General features: G+C 24.5%; 1 protein-coding gene across 1 annotated transcript; it reads right to left on the bottom strand.

The window, feature by feature from the left end:
• Positions 1-14,549: 14,549 nt before the first annotated feature.
• Positions 14,550-19,637, bottom strand: LOC111614351. Its single transcript, XM_023355724.1, has 7 exons — positions 19,533-19,637; positions 19,357-19,462; positions 19,156-19,237; positions 18,923-19,067; positions 18,778-18,840; positions 18,290-18,466; positions 14,550-14,582 (listed from the first exon to the last, which is right to left on the bottom strand). Exons 1-7 carry the CDS (start codon positions 19,605-19,607, stop codon positions 14,550-14,552), a joined length of 681 nt encoding a protein of 226 aa, XP_023211492.1. The 5' UTR covers positions 19,608-19,637.
• Between the last annotated feature and the right edge of the window lie 592 nt (positions 19,638-20,229).

Raw genomic sequence — 20,229 nt, 5'->3', positions numbered from 1 at the left:
CATGATTTTTCTTAAGCATTCTACATCATGAAATCGTTCTTCAATTTCTTCAAGTTAATTGATCTTATTGAGAGCTGCTCTTGTCAATAATTGGGCACCATTTAGATCTCCATATTAACAAATCAAATTAATGATACTTTAAATAACAACTTTATTGTGATTTTTCTAATTTAAAAATTTAAATTAACGAAATAATAGATATCTGTAACAAACTCCAGTAGAAATTGTACAATTGTAAAGTCATTTCAGAATTTCTCAATATCATTCTTAAGTGATAGAGATTTTTAAAATTGAAAAATAATTAGATAGCACGTGTAAGAAATGATATAGCGGATGTTTCAGTGCTGGAAAATATAAATGAATAAACAAGCAATTATATACTACGTATATATATATAAAATATATATCATCCAGATCACATTAAAAAGCAATTATTTATTGTAAAATGTGCATTTAATGAACACAGTATTTACAATAATGAAACCGCAAAACATAAAAAAAATTGCTCAGGCGAAAGTTAGCAGGGTGTTGGACCCTGACTTAACATTGTAAATTTTCCACTTTTCCATGCTCGAACTATTGTACCTTTCTCAAATTTCTCTTCAGAGACATCATCTGCAAGATAAGAGCTTTAATTTGTTACCCGGAACCCATTTTTAGCCCCAGACGTTTAATGAAACTAAGTCTGACAAACTGAAACTCTTTCAATTACTATAAAGATTTAAAAAATCACGTGATCTCCGGTCCAAATAGAATGTACTGTACTGTACTTATACAGTTAATCGGAGCTTCCTGCCCCTGAGCTTTCCATATGTGCTCGCGATTTTTATCTAACTCCTTTTTCGCGATTAATACAGAACAGAAAGATGGACGAAATGTATAGGTCTTCAATTTAAAATTGCAGCTCCAATAATTCTACATATAGAAAAAAAAACATTGAAAAACACGGAAAAATTTTTATTCTACCCAAAAGCTGGAAATCACTATCACGATGGTGATTTTTTAACTAATTAACACGTCTGAAGATATTTTATTAAATTCCAAATAAAGTAATAAGTACACTGAAGTTTGTACAAAGGTAGAAACAATATTGAAGAAGGTCTCTATTTTCATTACCTTCTTCAATATTAAAAAATCCCAATGAATTATTCATTTACTTCTTCAATATATTTAACATTGGATGTATAGTAACCTAATTTTCAGTTTTTTTTTCACGAATAAAGAATTATAAAAACAGGATAAATAAGAAAATATTTATAAACTTAACGAACAATTATTTATCGTGACATCATCTCAATGCCGGGCTGCAATTTTTAATCATATTTTTTAATTTATTTCATTTAAAATATATGCTATCCATCTCAAATTAGTAGTGTCTTGCGCCTGTACATCATACTTTTCCTAATAGCAGAAGAGTCATGCCGGTCATCTCTCTAACTCCTTTCAAGGGAAAAGTTTTGAATTGAAATAACGTGACAGTTAATCAGGGTGTATTGCCTCTAAGCTTTCTATATCCGGCCTCGACGTTCGTCTCCGTTCTTGAGATTAAGAAAGGATAGACAGACAGACAGATAGAGAGACGAGAGTGGGAATTTATAGGTCTACAATTTTTCAAATAGAAGCGCTATAAACAGATATAACATTATCTAGCATAGAAATTATAAAAAAAATATAGAAAAATTAAGTTTGTAGTAATTCAGTATTAAAGACATTTTTCGTTTTCTTAACGGAAAAAAATAATATACAGTAAAAATATTTGTAAATATTATTTATATTTCAATATTTTCTATACATTCACAATATGTTAATATTTACAAGGCTTTCTAATGTGTAAGAAATAATTAAATGTACACAAATATTTTCCTCATCGCTAGTTTTATTTAATTATAAAAATTACTTTTAATTTTCTTTTTGTAGATTTAGTTAATATACATTCACGCTTCTTCTTTTGAGATATAATTTTATTGTTTATTTCTTAATATTTTTTTATTATATAAAATAAATAAGTTTTAATTAAGTAAACTAAATTTAATTAGTTATTTATATATAATAGAATTTCTTAATTTTTAAAAATATTTTTCTTTTAATTTTAATGTAATTATAAAATAATNTACAACTATATTTATGCATGTTTAATTAAATAATATTAAAAGTATCTTAATATTTATTAACATTTTAAGAATAAACTTTAAAATTTACCAATATAAAATATTTTTTTATTATTAGAAATTATTAAATTATTATTAAATTATAATTTAATAACTCTTCTCAATTTTCATCTAGCTAACTCCCTTCTCGAGATTAATTAAGGAAAGACGGGCAGACTGACAGACTGACGACATAGGGAATGTATTGCACAGTACAGGCCTAAACTTTGAAAATTGCAGCCCAATTATAAATAAAACAAATTTAAACGTTAAGTAATTCAAATTTAATTTGAAATATTATTTTGAGATTCTAAAATTTATTAAGTTAAATAAACAAATGCAATACAACTCAATGTTTAATGTATAATTATAAACTTTAGATGTAACCTTTGAAAATACTTTTTATTAATATTTATTTAATTAAATACTTATTTACTAAAATAAAATATTTTACAGAGAAAAATCTGTTCATTTAAACTATTAAAATTTAAGACATGTCATAAAGATTTTTTTAAAATAGATCTTAAATATAATTTTGTAGATATCAAATTATTATTATTACAAATTAGTTTCATAATCAATTAACTTATTAAAAATTAAAAATTTTAGAAAGTTAATAATCTAATAAATTTTCTATTTAGATTAAATGTGTGAAGATGAGTAAAGTTGAATGTACATTGCAGAAAATATAATTTGTCAGCCTATTCACACTAAGGGTCATAAGTTACAGTTAGAAGATAACAAATAAGCGTTCACTTACTAAAAATGAAGTAAACGGTAATTGGGTACTTGATCCTTGGTTGTGATTGGTTAACTCTTGACTCTTGGTATTGTGATTGGTTAATTTTTAACTCTTGGCTGTCAATACGGTCACATGTTTGTACAGCATTGATGAGATAATTTTAAAAATTACTGAATTTGTAACAAGCCAAACTGAAAAAATATCTTACTAAAATTTTTTTAATTGTTAAAATATTTGAATTTTAAAATTTATTGGACATATCTTTTTATTTTTAAATATAGATAAACATTCGTAATCGTTTTAATTGTTTTTCCTCACCATTTCTATGCTTCCATTGATCATATACAAATTACAATGTAATTTACTCGTGTTTATTAAATGATATCAGTAAGGATTCATTTATTAGATAAATTTATAATTAATTCTGTCATATATTAATTTAAGCATCTAATTAATTTGCTCCCGATTCAAAACAGAAGTGAAGAAAGAGAACGGCAACTACAAAATCTTTAGACTTAAGATATAAACTAATTTTTTAAAAATATATCTGTAGGCCCTGTAATTAGCGGATGACCTGACGTAACTGAGAATAAATTCTAAAATTAATTAATCTTTTAAGATTTATATCAATTTAATAATAATATAAATAAAATTATATTCGTTTTTTGAATAGATATTATTACGAATTATTAATTCATTTTCGTAAAAAATTCGTAATTTTCAGGAAAATAATATTCTTTAAAGTTAAAAATAATCAAAAATATTTTAAAATTTAATATAAAATAATTATTTGTAGGAATTTTAATAATTTTTTAACTAAATTAAATTAATGAAGTTATATAATTGTACAAATCAAAGCTGATCTTCTAATTTAAATACTCTAATATAAATAAATAAATAATAGGAGCTAGTTTATCAATCAATTTTAAATTTTGTACTAATTTTACCCTAAGTTGTGAATAAATAAAATACATCAGACATAAACGTACACGAGAAATATCAAAATATAAAAGAGGCTAAGTAATGTTTAATTCAGTAAACAATGGCATGAGCGTTTAACTAGGTTGTCATTAAGAGATTTATGCTCTTTTTTTCTTTAAGCAAATACATTAAGTTCTTTTTCTACTTGATGCACGTTTCAATAAAATGAATCAAATATAATGCATAGTAACTGCACGCAAATGTATCGAGCTTCCATCAGAAAAGTCCTCTGTTTGGCCATTTTAAAACTGTGCTGTAATGTAAATAAAAACAGATTATAAAATAAGCAAAAATTATTGTAACATCGTTACAATGCTGTGCTGCAATTTTTAATCATATTTTTTATTTATTTAATTTAAAATATATGCTCTAGAATTCAAATCAGTAGTGGCTTGCCCCTGTACATCATACTTTTCCTGTTAGCAATAGAGTCATGCCGGTCATCTATCTAACTAACACTTTTCGAGGAAAAAATTTTGAATTTAAATCACGTGACTTCCGTTTTACACTGGTAGTTCTTATATAATTAATCGGAGCCTCCTGCCCTTAAGCTTCCCATATCTGGTCTCGATTTTAATCTATCTAACATCGTTCTCGAAATTAATTATAATATTAAGAATTTCCTATTCAGAAATTAAAGGTCTTTTGTAGTAAAAGAGTAGAAGATTAGGTTAAAAGTATTAAGGAAGGACAGTCAGACGGATGACAGTGGGAATTTATAGGTCTACAATTTTTTTCAAATTTAAACTCGACTAGAATAATATTAATCGATAAAAATATTGTTTAGATTAATTCAGACTTAAGTTATTACAACTAATACGAAAAGCGTACATTTTACTCTAGATATTGCTGCATATTTCGACAGAAACACTAAATAATTAAAGTTTTATTGAAGAAAAACGGATATTTTGGAGAAGAGAAATGAATAAGAAATTTAAGATAAAAATGAATTTTTCGCCAATTTTTCAGATTTATAACCTGGAATATATTTCTGAAAATTATAATTAAAATTATTTCTATTTTTTTCTTCAATGAATTTAAATTAATAATAAAATTAATATTAAAATTTAATAATCTTGCTCTTCCTTTAATTAAAAAAAAACAGCAAAAGTATAAAATTTTAATAAAAATATAAAGCTTATTAAAAGTCAATTTATACTGAAATTGTCTCAAATATTTCTTTATTTATAATTCTACATTTAATATTATTATTTTCTCAAATTATTTAAGATTTTTTTAATATATAATATACTGAAAAATGCAACGTATACATGATATATAAATTCATACAGTATAACATTTTCAATTACCTTGTGTAAGGTGATTCTTCATTTCAGATGGAACTCGACGATTGACCCATGAAATTGTTTTTCTTTTTAATTTTTAATTTTCTATAATATATTTTTTATATAAAAACATTAGAAATAAAGTAAAATATTAAATTCTAATATTTTTGTTGCTGCAATAAATCAAATCTCAGATGATTTTATGAAATTAAACTTTTAGCTCTTACTACATTTTTAAATTAAAAGATGACATTTTATTAATAAAATATTTTTAATTTATTTAAAATTTTTTGTAAACAAATTTAAAATATATCATTTAAAGATTAAAAAGATGACAAAGTATGGGCTACTTGGTAGAATTTTATACCATGAAAAAGGGAATAAAAAGAAAAATTATTATAAACTTGCAACTTCAATTTTGCAGTTTACAGTTGATTTAACAAATAACTTTTTACTTTTTTAAAAATTTATACACTTGAAATTTTTCTTATTATACTGTAAATTCTTACTTTTATCGTTGTAGAATAGATAGAAAGATACTTAAATTATTTAATCATATAATATGAACTGACTGTTGAAATGATTTTTAAATCATTGATGTATTATTACAAATAATATACTTATTTTATATTTGATGTACTGTACAAATATTAGGAAATTTTGAATATTAAAAAAAATCAAATACAGTTTTTCAACAGTAATTCTATAGTTTTAATCTTTTCCAATTACTATTTATTTTTAAATTAGGCTATATAAAAATTACATTAAAGTGATAGAAGAATATACTACATACAGTATTTATTGTAAAATTAAGGTATTTTATGATGTTTATTAACTCTTTTACCGTATTTTTTCGAGTAGAGCAAAATTTCGATCGATGATATATCTTTCAAAAATCCATTTTTGTAGAAAGCGAATGTAACTAGAACAAAAAAAATGTATTTTCAATACATTCTAACAGCATGTAAACAGCATGATGTGGCCCTAATACTTGTAAAAATGTTTGCAGACAAGAATTCTTTCTTGACATGATTTCAGAAAAAGTAACTCAAATTTTTTTTTTGAATACCGAACTTTTCTGTGTAGTCTTCTGAAAGTAAGTACAGTATCACAGAAAATAAGCAAAATTTCTGAAAAAGGACCTTAGATAACACACACCGTTCTTTATAAACATAGGCATACAGGTATAATATTCTGTTTTCTTACATCTTGTTGAAAGGTAACTCTTTAGACTCAGTTTTTCACTCCTAAGTTTTCACGATGTTTACAATGTAAATAAACGTAATTATCCTTTTTATTTAACAAAAATACAAAGAAAACATACGAATGTAATAAATTATATTTTAAAAAATAAATTAAAATCCTTTGATATATTGATAAAATCATCTGAAGGACGTTAACAAATAATCTTTCTTACTTTTATAGCAAAATAAAATTATTTTTAAAATCTTGTAATTAATTTACTGTAAAAATGATTAAAATTTTCTTAATTTATATACATTTTAAATAATTTTAGTAATTTATTTTATCTTTTAACTAAAAATTTTAGAAGACAATCTTTAAAAATAATGAATATTTAAATTTGTATTTTCCTAATACTACGATTAAAATATTAGATTATTTATCATATAATATGGATTTTATTAAGCTATTCTATAATGTTTATTGTAAAATTCCTATTTTTTATTATAGAAATGCATAGATTTTGCTTATATCTGAACGTTAAATGGTATGATTCATACCTCAATGTTCCGAATTAGCCACAAAAGTTATTGATGAAGGCAAAATAAAAGTCGATAACGTTGTACAAAATATCAATAAATAGTAATTATTTAATAAAAATATTTATTTTTTATTTATAATATCTGAATTTCATAAAACGCGTTAACATTAATANAAACATTCCTGTAGCTTAAGTTTTAGGGCATCATAGCTTTAAGACTTACATCTACACAAGCTAGGGCCTCATAGTTTGAGGCCCTAGCTTGTTTAGCATATTTACAAATTCATCTTTGATATTAGATAGAATCAAGTTTCATTTATAATTTTAAGTAATGTAGTGTTAATTATACATTAAAAATTACTTTTAAAGCTATTAGTAATATTAAAACATCTAAATACTTATTTAAAATATAAAGTTTTATCTGTTATTAAATAATTAAGTCGAAACAAAAGTTTTTTTAACTTCTCATATATCTAAGAATAATTTTTTTTAATATTTAATTTTGATTTTCATTTATATTTATTAAAATTTTAACTAAAAATTAATCAAAAGAAAAAAAAGAAATATTTTTAATTCACTTTCTTTCAACATTTCTAATTGCTGAAATGCGATCCAAAGTTTCGTATTTCAGAGTAATTGGCTCTGAAAGAAGAGTGGATGTTCTCGTTTCAATAAATAGCAAAGTTCACTGAAATATTCTTTCAAAGCTTGGGTTACAAACTCGGTGGTACAAGTTTGTTCTAGTTTCTGAGTCAACAACATTACCATGAATGGGAAGAATTACTTAAAACTTTAATAATGCATTCATTAGTATAATAGCATAGCATTTACCAACAAGGAAATCTTTATTAATAACCGTATCCTTAATGAAAGCATCGTATTAATATTCTCTATAAAAATTTACCAAAATAATTCATAGAAACTACAAAGAAATAACTTGAGTAATTATTCTTCCAACTATTAGAGCCATCGAGAGCTTGAGGGTAGAGCAGGTCCTTTTTTTATTTTATTTTATTTATTCCTTTGAACAAATGAAATACACATAGAATAACTTTTATACAATAAAAAAACAACCTTTATTTTGTTAGTAAAAATAACATTAATTTAGGTAGGAACCACTAGGATAAATTCTCAGCTCTCCGTTCTCTCGACGACTCTGTCAACTATTAATAATTAAATAAAATTAAATTATTTTTTTCAAATTATAATAAATTTACAACATTAATTAACTAAATTTTAAAATATTTTTTAAAATAATATTTGCAATGTGGAATAGAATAACAATACATTTAAAAAAAACAGAATATTAGACTGTTATTGATACTTAAACTTTTATAAGGATAAAGAAAAAACTCGATTAAACGGCATTTTAATCTTGTTTTAATGTTTTAGGAAGTATGAAGTAAAGGAACATGTGATTATCACATTACCCCCGAGAGATCTTGTCGAAAGAGAACGACACAGAACGATCTTCCTTATGATACCGTGCACAGGGGGATTCGATTTTGGCATCTCCCGACAGATATACTATCCATCAAAGATGACGTTCTAAGTAGGGTACAACGGTGTCTGACTGGTACTTCTCACATAACTGCCTATCGAGTCACTCGGAACTCCCACCTTGTCGTCCAGATGGTAGATATCACATTATAACAGTGAACCATCTTTTTTGACGTATACTTTGCTTTATTTTCATTAATTTTTATTAATTAATCTTATTTTCTAATGTTATAGATTAATTATAATCTTTTGAAAAACGTTTTATTCTCGGTGGAATATTAATTTCCTTGGTAATTTTCGCGGATTATGAATTAACTTTTTCCTCTCTTTTTTTAATTGTACAGAATATTAATTTTTTTTCTTTCGGATTTTTTTAAAAATTGAAACCGTATCTAAACTCTTATCATTGATAATTGTATGTAAATTTTTATAATAATAAATTCGACATGTTTTTATAAAGAAACTTCAAAAAAACATTAAAAATTATATTATCTTTGCTAATATATATAATATAAAATGATTAAAAATTATATAAATTTAAAAAGATATAACAAAAATTTTTTATAATAGATTATTATTACAGTTTTCTATCAGATACAATATGAAAATTCAATCCGTCATTTAAGATGAAGTAGTAAGAGATTTGGCACTTTAATTTCATTTATAAAGCATTTTTTTTATAAAATTTAAAACTAAATTTAGACGAATTGCATAATTTATCAATGTTAAAAATTTGTTTCCTACCTTTTTTTTTTTTTAAAAAATAATATTTATTCGAATTTTTAATTTAAGGAAACGGTAAATACTATATGACGTGATCAAACTGAATTTACAGAGCAGAGATTTATTTATTTATTATTATTTTTTAAATAAAAATACATGCAATTTGTTTATCTTGCTGTTTTTATAAATTCTTTAAAGAAAAAAAAATAATTCTGTAACATTAAAAATAATCAATTTAAATCTCTTTATCTCTTACTAAAATCGTAAATTAAAAGTAAATGTATGTAACTGTAATTTAAAACTGATTGTAAAAATTTATTATACATTTTAAATGATTATTTTATTAATTGTCAAATAAGAAATGATTTTATAGAAATATTTTCTAATGTAAAAAAAAAATTAATACTGACCTTGTAAATTATGCTGTGAGTTGATTCGTTTCTGGCAAACTTTGCCAGATATAACAATATTTCAGATGTCAGAGCGACAACACCTGCTGGTGACACTTGTAATTATACTTTATTAAAGGATGGGCTATAAGGTTAGTTTAAAGGAGCAATAATGACAGAAATTTAATTGATATAATTCCTTTCTTAGAAATATACTTATATTCTTCATCATTCTTTACACTTATTTTTCTTATATCATTTTAAATTTAATACTGTATAATAAATTTATTTACTATTAAGTTTTAATTAAGTCGATGAGTTACATACTTAAAACTTTAAAATTTTTACTTTATTTTATTTTTTTTTAAATAAATTTTAATTCTTTATTTTAAATTATTAATATTTACATTTAATTATAAATTAATCTTTTTAAAATGTGATATTTTGAATAAAATAAAAAAACAAAAGTTAATGCTTTTGATATTTAATTACAATTATAAAATCATGAAAATTTTTGAGAAATAAAGTTTAAAATACTCTTATATAATTTTAGAAACCGAAATTTAATTAAAATAAATAAAATAATACGTTTTATTTAGAAGTAAACTAAGATAAATTTTAATTTTTTTTTAGTTTTAGTATTTTTTTAATTGTATAATTCTTGATTTAAATTTTTATAAAAATTAATAATTTGAAATTGTAAATACCTAAAAGTAGTTAATGAAATGTATTATATATTTATTTAATAATTTCCAACAGATCTTGGTTAATCAGCATCCAAAAATATAGTTTTAGATGATGATTAATCAAGATCTCCGACATGCTTTACTGTAAGAAAACTTTATAATTAACTAAGAAATATTCTAACACGATTTAAATTATTATTTCATTATATTTAATACATTTTTTTACGAGTAATCACATATTATCATAATTAATATCGATTATTGTCTAAGAAAAATCTATTTCATCATTATGAATCTAAATAAATCTCCTTAATCTTTACTAAACATTTATCCAGAATAAACTTTTACTTAATTAAAAAATATATGTATATAGAGTAATAAATGTACTGAATCTTTATGAATGTTACATAATACATTTATAAAAATTAATACTATAGGTAGATAAAACAATAAGATAGAAATAATTGTAATTGTTTTCAACAGAAGAAAAGACGAGTAAGTAAGAAAGTAAGATAAACAAGGGGAAAAGAAGAAAGAAAAAGCAATTAAGATCAATTCCAGTCATAAAAAAAATGTTAAAAACAGGAATTTAAGTTAATAGAAAAACTTTTTTTCGTATGATTATTATAAATCCACTAAAGCTCTTTATGCAAGTTCGGGCAAACTTTACATTTAACCACTTGATCCGGATTGAATTACCTTACACTTCAATAATCTAGGTTCGTTCATTTTCATTAATTTCGATCGTTAATGTAAATTAACTAATGTTAAGCGTATATTTATTTGAAATGATTCCGAAGCTCATATAAATTTATTGTTCCTCGTAATCCTTCCAAGAATATAGACCCGTTCACTTCTTAATCAAATAAATTAAAATCATACTCATTAAACTTGTAAAAGTGAATGAATAGAATTATATAATACGATAATTTTTAATTAATAAAATTAATTTTTTTTAAATTGATAAAGTTGAAAGAGTGGGTAATTATTTTTTGCATGAGAAACAATAGTAGAATATTAGATTTGAGAGGAAGAAAAAATCATTTTTGGAAGGGAAAAATCAGTTTTGAAAAAACAAATACTACGAATGCATACAAAATACTAATTATTTGAATCGTTTATTGATTTTTCGAATTGCCAGATAGTGCATATCATAAATGTTTGAAGGGAAGTACATCGTTAGTTAGAAATTCAACGCAAGAAAGTAATAAAGCTTATATAAATTATTTCCTTCAAAATTATGTTTCCTTCTTTTTTTTCTCCTGTATGAAAAGCAACTAAAATAAGTGCAAAAAATACGATTCTCTGGTAAAATAATGATCAGAGAGAAAAGATGGTTCTGTAAATGACCTCATCTGCAATTCCCATAATTGTACTTTATGACGAATGAAAGAGTTCCACTGGGATGATGTTTAAAAGATAAAAAGAAAAAAAAAAGAAAAAAAAAAATGTTACTACTGTAACAAACGATCTAGCATTCTTAATCTGTTTTAAATGTTAAATTCTCTAGAAAGTTTTGTTTGTTTAGAAAATTATTTAAATAATTTTTTAAAAATACGAAATTCTTAAAAATTTCTTCTTACTAATGTTTTTTAAATAAAGAAAAATTTAATTGATTTTTATGTAAATAAATTACATTAAATATTAATTCATTTATCCTAATAATTAATACACCAACAATTTAATTAGTTTAATTATTTTTTTTACTAAAAAACCATAAGAAGATTCGAAGTTTCCATTAAAAATATATAGAAAATTTACTCAAAAATTAATATTAGTTGTTAAAAAATATTTTATTACTTAAACAAAATAATTTTTTTTACAGGGAAGATAATAAAATAGATATTTTCAGAACGCGTTGCAGAATATCAAAAACTTTATCGAATTTCACAATAAAAGAAAAAAAACTTTAAAGTAGTCAAAGAAAACCTCTTACTTAAAAAAAAAGAAAAGAAAAAAGAAAACTCAACTGGGGTGTTTCAGTATTACAAGAGCATAAAACTCCACTAAAAATACTACAAGTTATAAAATGAACAGAATAACGGAAAAATACAAAAGGAAGAATTGAAAAAATATAAAATAAAAAAAGTATATAAAAGGATGTAGAGAATAGCCAGTGTTATAGAATAAAAAGATACTGAAGGAGGTGAGGTGAAGGGAAGAAGGGGAAAATACAAGAAATAAAGGTGTAAGTGATCCAAGATCAATAGTAACGATTACTTCGATTATTTCTGTAGCAGGTCACCACAAGCTAAGAATGGTACAGATATGCACAAACTAGAAATTTTATAAGACCAAGACAAAACTTCTCAATATGGCTGCCGTAACTGAAAATGTTTCATAGGATTTTTTTTCTTCGATTTACTTCAATCTTTTCTTCTTTTAAGTACAATATAATAATACAAAGATGTTTTAAATTCGGAATTCTTGGCTCTGTTAGAAGATTCGAGTAGCTTAAACTTACTTCTTTCTAGATTCGCTCCATTTATTATACTGTAATATCTTGACAAGTAGATCTTTTATGCAATGCTTTTAGCTTACTACGATGTTTTTCTCCTTAATAAAAGAAGGGAGAATTAAGCGATGATTTACAATAGGAATTAATGAGGAAAATATAAAATTTTTATTACTTATAAATAACGTCAACATAACAATTTCATTCATTGAACTGAAAAATTATTTATCTTCGTTTTCAAATAATAAAATTTATGATTAATTTAATGTATTTATTAATAGATAATAAATCTTTCAAACTATAGACTCGGCGAAGTTAACATAAAATATTGTATCTAAGTTAAAGAAACTAAAAGTAATATAAGTCTGAATATAAAATAGGATATAACGTTAATAAAATTGACAATGGAAACAATTCAAATATTAAAGAGTAAGCTGTTAAAGCCATAAAAGGTAAATGAAACGAATTTATACAAGTGCAAAAATAAATGGGCTAAGCTAATATATTATTTATGATCATATTTGAATTGTTCTCCATTGGCTGTGAAGAGTTATAAAGCAATATTACCGAACTTTTAACATTTGCATACCGTTTTCGACAGTTCATTGTTATAAAAATATCGCCATTTATCAATTTTAAGAAATGTTATTTCATGTTTTTTGATATAGTTCAATCATATCCTAGTTAATTATTAATACTATGTAATAAAACATATTTATTTACTAGTAAATCACTATAAAACATGGAAACTGACTTAATTGATAGTATCTTTTAATCATTTTTGTAGTGTTTTATTCTTTAATATATTATTATGTAATTATGAAAAAATTCACATTTAAATCAAATTTTATATATATATGAATTTTTTCATAGTTTCTCATTTAATCTATCCGCACAGCATCCTACTGGAACCTTCTCTCCTCTTTCTTATCCCTCAATCCCCTTCGTTTCTTCAACCTTTAAGTAGGTTCTACTTCCAAATGATAATAAATTTTCTGGTCAAGAATTAAATAAAATTATATATTTGAATAAAACACATTTTAGACATTTTTAAATATACAATTTTTACAATAATTAACTCAAACTTAAGTTAGTCGCAAGATCGTAAACAGGCTACAAAACTTAAACTTTTACATAAAAAATTTATTAATAAAAGTATTATAAATTAAATTTTCTTTTGATAAATGGTTAAATGAATACAATAAATATAGATTTTTATCTATTTTAATTGCTTTCAATGGGGGGATGCTAAATTAGTAATTATTTAAGTTCATTTATCAATAATTCAGTAGAGATATTAAGAACAAATTTTGATTAATTAGGTTGAAAATGTTTTTAATATATCTTTTGTCCTAAAATCATATAACAAAAAAATTTTAATTTAAGTGTATATTTATAGAAAAACATATATAATAAATTAGAAAATTTAGAATAGAACAACATAGGAGTAGGCTAAATTATAAAACTCAATATGCGCTTTTATATTACACACTTGAGGAATAAGATTTAACGTCATTCGATAAATCATTGTCTTAAATTATATATTTTCTACTGATTTAAAAATTCAATAAAAATTATTGCTGAAATTACAAAAATTTTTTTTTAAAAATTCAATGTTTTCAATACATATGCATTAACTAAATTATAAAGTTAAAATTAATTATTTTGTTAAAGTAATTTCTTTTTATAAATTACTTTTTAAAGTATAAAAAAGGCAAGAAGAGTTAATTTGAATGGAATAAAATAGAAAGTTTTTAAAATTCAGTAGTTTAAATGTATACATTATTGCCATTAGGGAGAACATTGTTGCTATATAAACATTCCTTTACTTAGAATTTCTTTTACTTTAGCAAGAAAAAAAAGTTGCCTTTTTTTTTAGTAGAAAAATAATTATTTTTGTTCAAGTGAATAAAATTTTCAGACATTTTCAGCATTTTGCAAAGTAGAAAACTGAAAAAAATATATAAAAGTTATGATAAAAGCAGTTAATTATTGAAAAATTCAAATTTAATCAATCAAATCAAATAAAAATTTATAAGATATTTATAGATAAGATCATTCTTGAATTCTTAAAAAATTTTCTGTAAAAAGAAACATTTATTTTTATTAATTCTGTAGAAGAAAACCTAAAATGAATTTTCCTCTGATTTAATAATAATATTCTTTATTAAATCAGGGCCTTTTACGTGTAAAGAAAAGTTGAAATTTTCTGAATTTTTTGAGGTCCTTTAAATGTGAGGCCCAGTTTAAATAGTTCGATTTGTGATAAAACTTATAGCAAAATCAAAATATATATACTTTACTTTAATAAGGTTTTTAGTTGCATTGTTACTACAGCTAGAGCTTTAAAGTGAAGAATTTCTGAACATAGAAAAGATATGAATAGAGGAAGATCTGCAATAAAATTGACTACTTTTTTATCTAGATAATGTTTATAAGATGCTATGAGACACAGCAAAAATCCTAAATACTTTAAATAATCGTACAATGTTCTTTTAACATTAAACCATAAATATACTAAATTGGAATTCCATCAACCAGTTAACTTTCAACCTCATCAATATGTCAACAGCATGCCTACAAGCATCGAAATAATGCTTGAAACATCTTATTAATTATATACAATTAATTAATTTCTATTAATAATTCATTAATTTATTGTTGTTTCAGATATTTTGTATATGTAAGCTTAGAACAAGTTTAAAATTTGAAATTTAAAGTGTATTTTCTGTTAGGTGATAGATTTATTTAAAAAATCTATTTTTTTATTCCTCAAATTCTTCTCCATCCTTTGTAATTTCGAAGAGTATATTTATTGACGCTTATTATTATTATTAAGTTTTAGTATAAAATAATATTACTAATAACAAAACTACAGAATTCTTATAAGAAATTTAGGGCTACTTAATTGAATTCCTCTCCCATTCTTCATTCTACAGATGAAGAATGAGAACTTAACTTCCTAAGTATTAATTTTTATAATAATATATTTTTTGGCTGGATTCTTCTGTAGATTTCTTCTTTTTCCTTTGTCTTGCCAGTTTATTCTCAGTATCTTTCTGAAGCATTTTTTAGAAGTTAAATTTGTCTTTTTGTTTTTATGCATCACCTCGTTCTCGAGCCACACAATACGCTAACTTTGTGTACGATGTAATATTCTGACTTCTTCATATCTTATCCAGCAATTTTAAATTTTGACAAACCCTTCGAAAGTTTCGTCATTATCTATTCAATATATTTTAAATTTTTAGTTAATTTATTTCCCAAGCATGTGGATTCTCTAATTGTTTTAATCGTTGCTCTATCTGTCTTGATGCCAATTTCTTCATCATCGCTTCCAAACACCATGAATTTTCTTTTTTCAAGAGTAATCTGAAGTCCTTATCGCAAATCTGCTTTGCTGAAGATATTCACTGTTATCTTCAAATCTTTAGGGTTTTCTTCAAGAATTACAATATCATCTGTAAACCAAATTAATTCCTTTATCATTCATACAATCACTTTCATATCTCCTGAAAAATAAGATGTAAGAAAACGAAAGAAATAATCAAATGCTTGAAAAATAACAAATGAATGACTATTTTTTTAATATATAATTTATTAAATTATTTTGTCTGCTTCTTCATACACGTATGCTTTTTTAATTTCTTCCAATAATCAATGATTATGAGATAAGAATTTATTCTTGATTGGATATTAAAACAAACGTGATAGTATCTGTTAGAATTATATCGTGACTATTTCTATTATAGATTAATTATTAAAGTCATCTAAAATATTACTTTGTTATCCCCTTTAATAGTGGTAAATGTTTAGAGTTGAGAATACAAAATTTTAATCAGTAAGCTAGAGAATTTTTAAATTATGGAACATTTTTCTACAATTTATAAAGATATCAACATATTCTTTCAATAATAGTGAAACAATCAGTTCTTTGTACCTCTCCTGATTGACAGAAACATGTCCCTTTCCATCTTCGATAAAGTAGGGTCCAAACAGACCATGGCCAAAAGTGGTATATCAAACAGTAAACTTTTCAGGATGTAGAAGACGTTCAATAACCTCAGTAGATTATCCAAAACACAGAGAGAAATCGTGTCGTTTGCTTGTTCACACCATCTTCCAATGCAACGTGGCATTCATCAGAAAACCAAGTATTGGGGAGAAAAATGTTTATCAACATACAAAATTGCTTACAGAACTTAAACGCTCTCATAACTGATGGATGAACAGCATACGATATGAAAATGTTCTTAATATATGTACAAAAATATAGTTAAATAATAGACTCTGAGCTGTGTATAATTACGATAAAGACTATAATGACAGAATGACTTATAATTGATATAAACTATGTGCTGTTGAGTGGCACAATGTTCCCGTTGCTAACGTGTTAGTCTAAAGAGCTATCTCGTATGACAGTCAATCATCTGTAGTAATGTAAAGGACATTGACAGTACAGCGGTACGTTCAAGAAATCCTGTACCCACGGGTGTTGCCTTACATGGCAGGGCTACAAACAGCCATTTTCCAGCAAGCTAATGTCCAGCCGCACAGCTAGGATTTCTCAGGAACACTTTCTTATCCTGCCTGGTCGTCCATAGAGCATTGTGGGACCAGATAAAACATAAGCTTTGTCGTCTACGAGTATAAAGAATCTGGAGTAACAGTTGCAAGATCTATGGGAAAATCTGCGCCTGTATGCCTCCATGCCGGATCGAATCTCTATTGTCAGCGATAATAAAAATTTTATAAATTATAACAAAGTTACTAAACTATAGAATAAATCAGTTATGTAAAATTAAAATAATAATGTTAATTTTGATTCATAGTTGAAAATAATATATGAATAAAAAGAAAAGTATTTATAAGCAGGTTTCAAATTCGAGAGCATCAAGAGAAAAGATAAAATTGAAGGAATAAAATTTTTGATTTTAGAAATATAAATAAGATTTCTCTCTGTAGAATACGCAAAAAATTCTCTTCAATCAATAAGTTTTGTAACTTTTTGATTTTCGAAATGTAATACAATTTGAAATTTGATTAAATCCAAGTAAAAGTTTGAAAAAATAAATAAATTTTAATATGCCAAGATTAAACATCATCATCATCATCATCATCCTAATAAATATTATATCTTAAAACTTGTTAAGATTTCATATCATTTAAGAATTCTCTCCTTATTTCTTTATTCACAATATTTCTGAAATAAATAAATAAATAGTTGAACTTCAATATTTAAAATTAAAAGTTATCGTCATCATCATCATCCTAACAAGTGTTATACCTTAGAACCTGTTATATTATTATCTCATCTTCTCTGGAATCTACGCCTCTCTCTTCATCCATAGAGTTTCTAAAATAAATAAACAGAAACACTTCAATATTTATGGATTAATCATCATCATTATCATCCAGACTCGTAAGTCTGTTACGATTCGATTCGTCTCAGGTGTCTACCTCAGCTCAGAGCCGGTTTAGATTTGTTGTGGCCCTACAATTTAATATAAAGGAAGCTTTTCCTTTGATGTAAAGGAAAATAAGTTTAAATATTAAGAATGAAGCTGAAGTTTATTTATGTGTAAATCTATTCAAGCCTTGACTCTTCATCTATAGGGTTTTTAGTTTAAGATTTCTATTGNTTTTACAAATAATACCTTTAAAACTAAGACAGCCATCAAGAAAATGCATAATATATTTACTAAAGTAAGTAGTAGGCTAACAACGCCTAAAACGGCGCATTCTTTCTCCATGGTATCAAAATATTCCACGTGATATCCTTCTGGGGGGATCAACGATGGCTTTATCATTCTTGAAATGTTATCCTTTTTAAACTAATTATTTAAATTAAAAATATATTTTAAAATAAATTTTTAATAATTCAAATATAAAAAAAAATCTATTCCATTTGTTGGGAGAGTGCACATTTTTTACGTAAATTTGACGTCATTCTTTATAAACATTCATTATAAAACTGAAGTAGTGACGTCAAATTGACGTAAAAATAAGCACCATTTCAATTAATCGAATAGATCTTTAATTGTATACACTTAAAAGTGAGGAAAATATAATATACGTTGTAATTATTATATAAAAATATTAAATAATTCATTGTTTTAAATTGATATAAGAAGATTATTCTTACAAGAATAGGAAATTCTGTCATTGACCTCTGAACTTTCACGGCAGACACGGCCCAAAGTAATCCCTATAATAGATTGAGAACAAAGATACTTTCTTTACAAATGAATGATTTTGCTGGAAATAATGAACCTAAGAAAGTAACTTACAGCATTTACGGCTGGTGGTAACAACGATGCAGATATTGCCACACCTACCAATGATCCAGCATTACCACCTAATACAGAGAGGGCCACTCCTGCTCCCGATGGTAAAGCTATGAGAGCTCCTACCCATAAAGATCTTCCTTGTCCTCTAAAATTTACAGTGGAGAAAAGAAAATTTATTTATGTATTCTTTCAGATGAATATTCTTATACAGTTTATATATATATATATAATACCTCGCCGCCATTTCGGTTGTGGGCCAATCACCTTGTCCCCATTTACTGCTGAAGTTTGCACAAATTAATCCAAATACGAAACCTATAAAAACATTTGAATTTTAATACTTATGAATGTTTTTGATGGAGAGAGAGAGCTCTATTTCTTTCAAATTCAGTGTTTAATCTGTTAAAAAAAAAGATTATTAAATATAATTTTACCAAACAGAAGGCATAAAACAAGACCAACGATTTCAGTTTTTATTCCAAGATTTCTAAGAGATTTATCTTGTATAACAGCTCCAAAAGTTCCTGCCAAAATTGGTCCCTATTTAAATGAAAAATTCATATTATAATTTTACATTTTAATATTTAAATTTTTATTTAAATCTTCTTACCATTAAAGGTGAAATAAGCATACTAGCAACCAAAACAACCGAACTATTTTCCATCAAGCCCAAAGCTGCAATCATACTAATAAGTACAACGATATAATTAAAATTTAGTTTCAATTTAATTAAAATTTTACTGATAAAAAATAGTAAAAGAAATATGTAATTTAAAGTTTAAAAATGTAATTTTAATTCTGGTAAACAAACTCTTTAAAGTAACTCATTGAAAAATAACGTTGTGAAAACTGGATTTTAATAGGCAATAATTTCTGATTTCTAGAAAAGAGAGCAATTTTATCCTTTATATGTTCTCTTGTCTTATTACACAAGAAAATTTTCCAATCAACTTTTACTTTTACTTCTATTATTCTACTTTCATCAATGACCTTATCCAACGTTGCCTTAAAATGTAATCCGAAACGAATTTGCTACATAAAAGTAATTTCACTTTCTTATTTTCTAAATATTCTATTCGATACTTAAATTAGTTTGAAAGAAATAAATGGAAACACCCTATTATTCTTAACGTTACTACTAAAGAACAAGGTATAAAATAAATAAAGGATGTATTTGAATCATGTATTTTTGGGAAAGAACATGTCAAACAGTAAGTTTTTCAACGGATTCTGATCGTTACAGACTTTCGAACGGATTTTAGTTTCCTTGAAATAGCATGTAAGAAATATATCTGTACAGTATTGTT

This window comes from Centruroides sculpturatus, unplaced genomic scaffold (assembly GCF_000671375.1).
Source record: "Centruroides sculpturatus isolate CEXI.00-Female unplaced genomic scaffold, Cexi_2.0 scaffold2149, whole genome shotgun sequence".
NCBI lineage: Eukaryota > Metazoa > Arthropoda > Arachnida > Scorpiones > Buthidae > Centruroides > Centruroides sculpturatus.
Note: the sequence above shows the minus strand (reverse complement) of the source record. Positions and strands in the feature narration are given on the sequence as shown.

Excerpts from the sequence above, each read along its gene's own strand:
- LOC111614351 (XM_023355724.1), bottom strand. The coding sequence starts at position 19,607 with ATGATTGCAGCTTTGGGCTTGATGGAAAATAGTTCGGTTGTTTTGGTT. Across the intron at positions 19,463-19,532 it reads TGCTTATTTCACCTTTAATG|GGACCAATTTTGGCAGGAAC; the intron begins GTAAGAAGATTT and ends TCATTTAAATAG. Across the intron at positions 14,583-18,289 it reads TGGCTGTCTTAGTTTTAAAG|TTTTCTACTTTGCAAAATGC; the intron begins GTATTATTTGTA and ends TATTTTTTTCAG.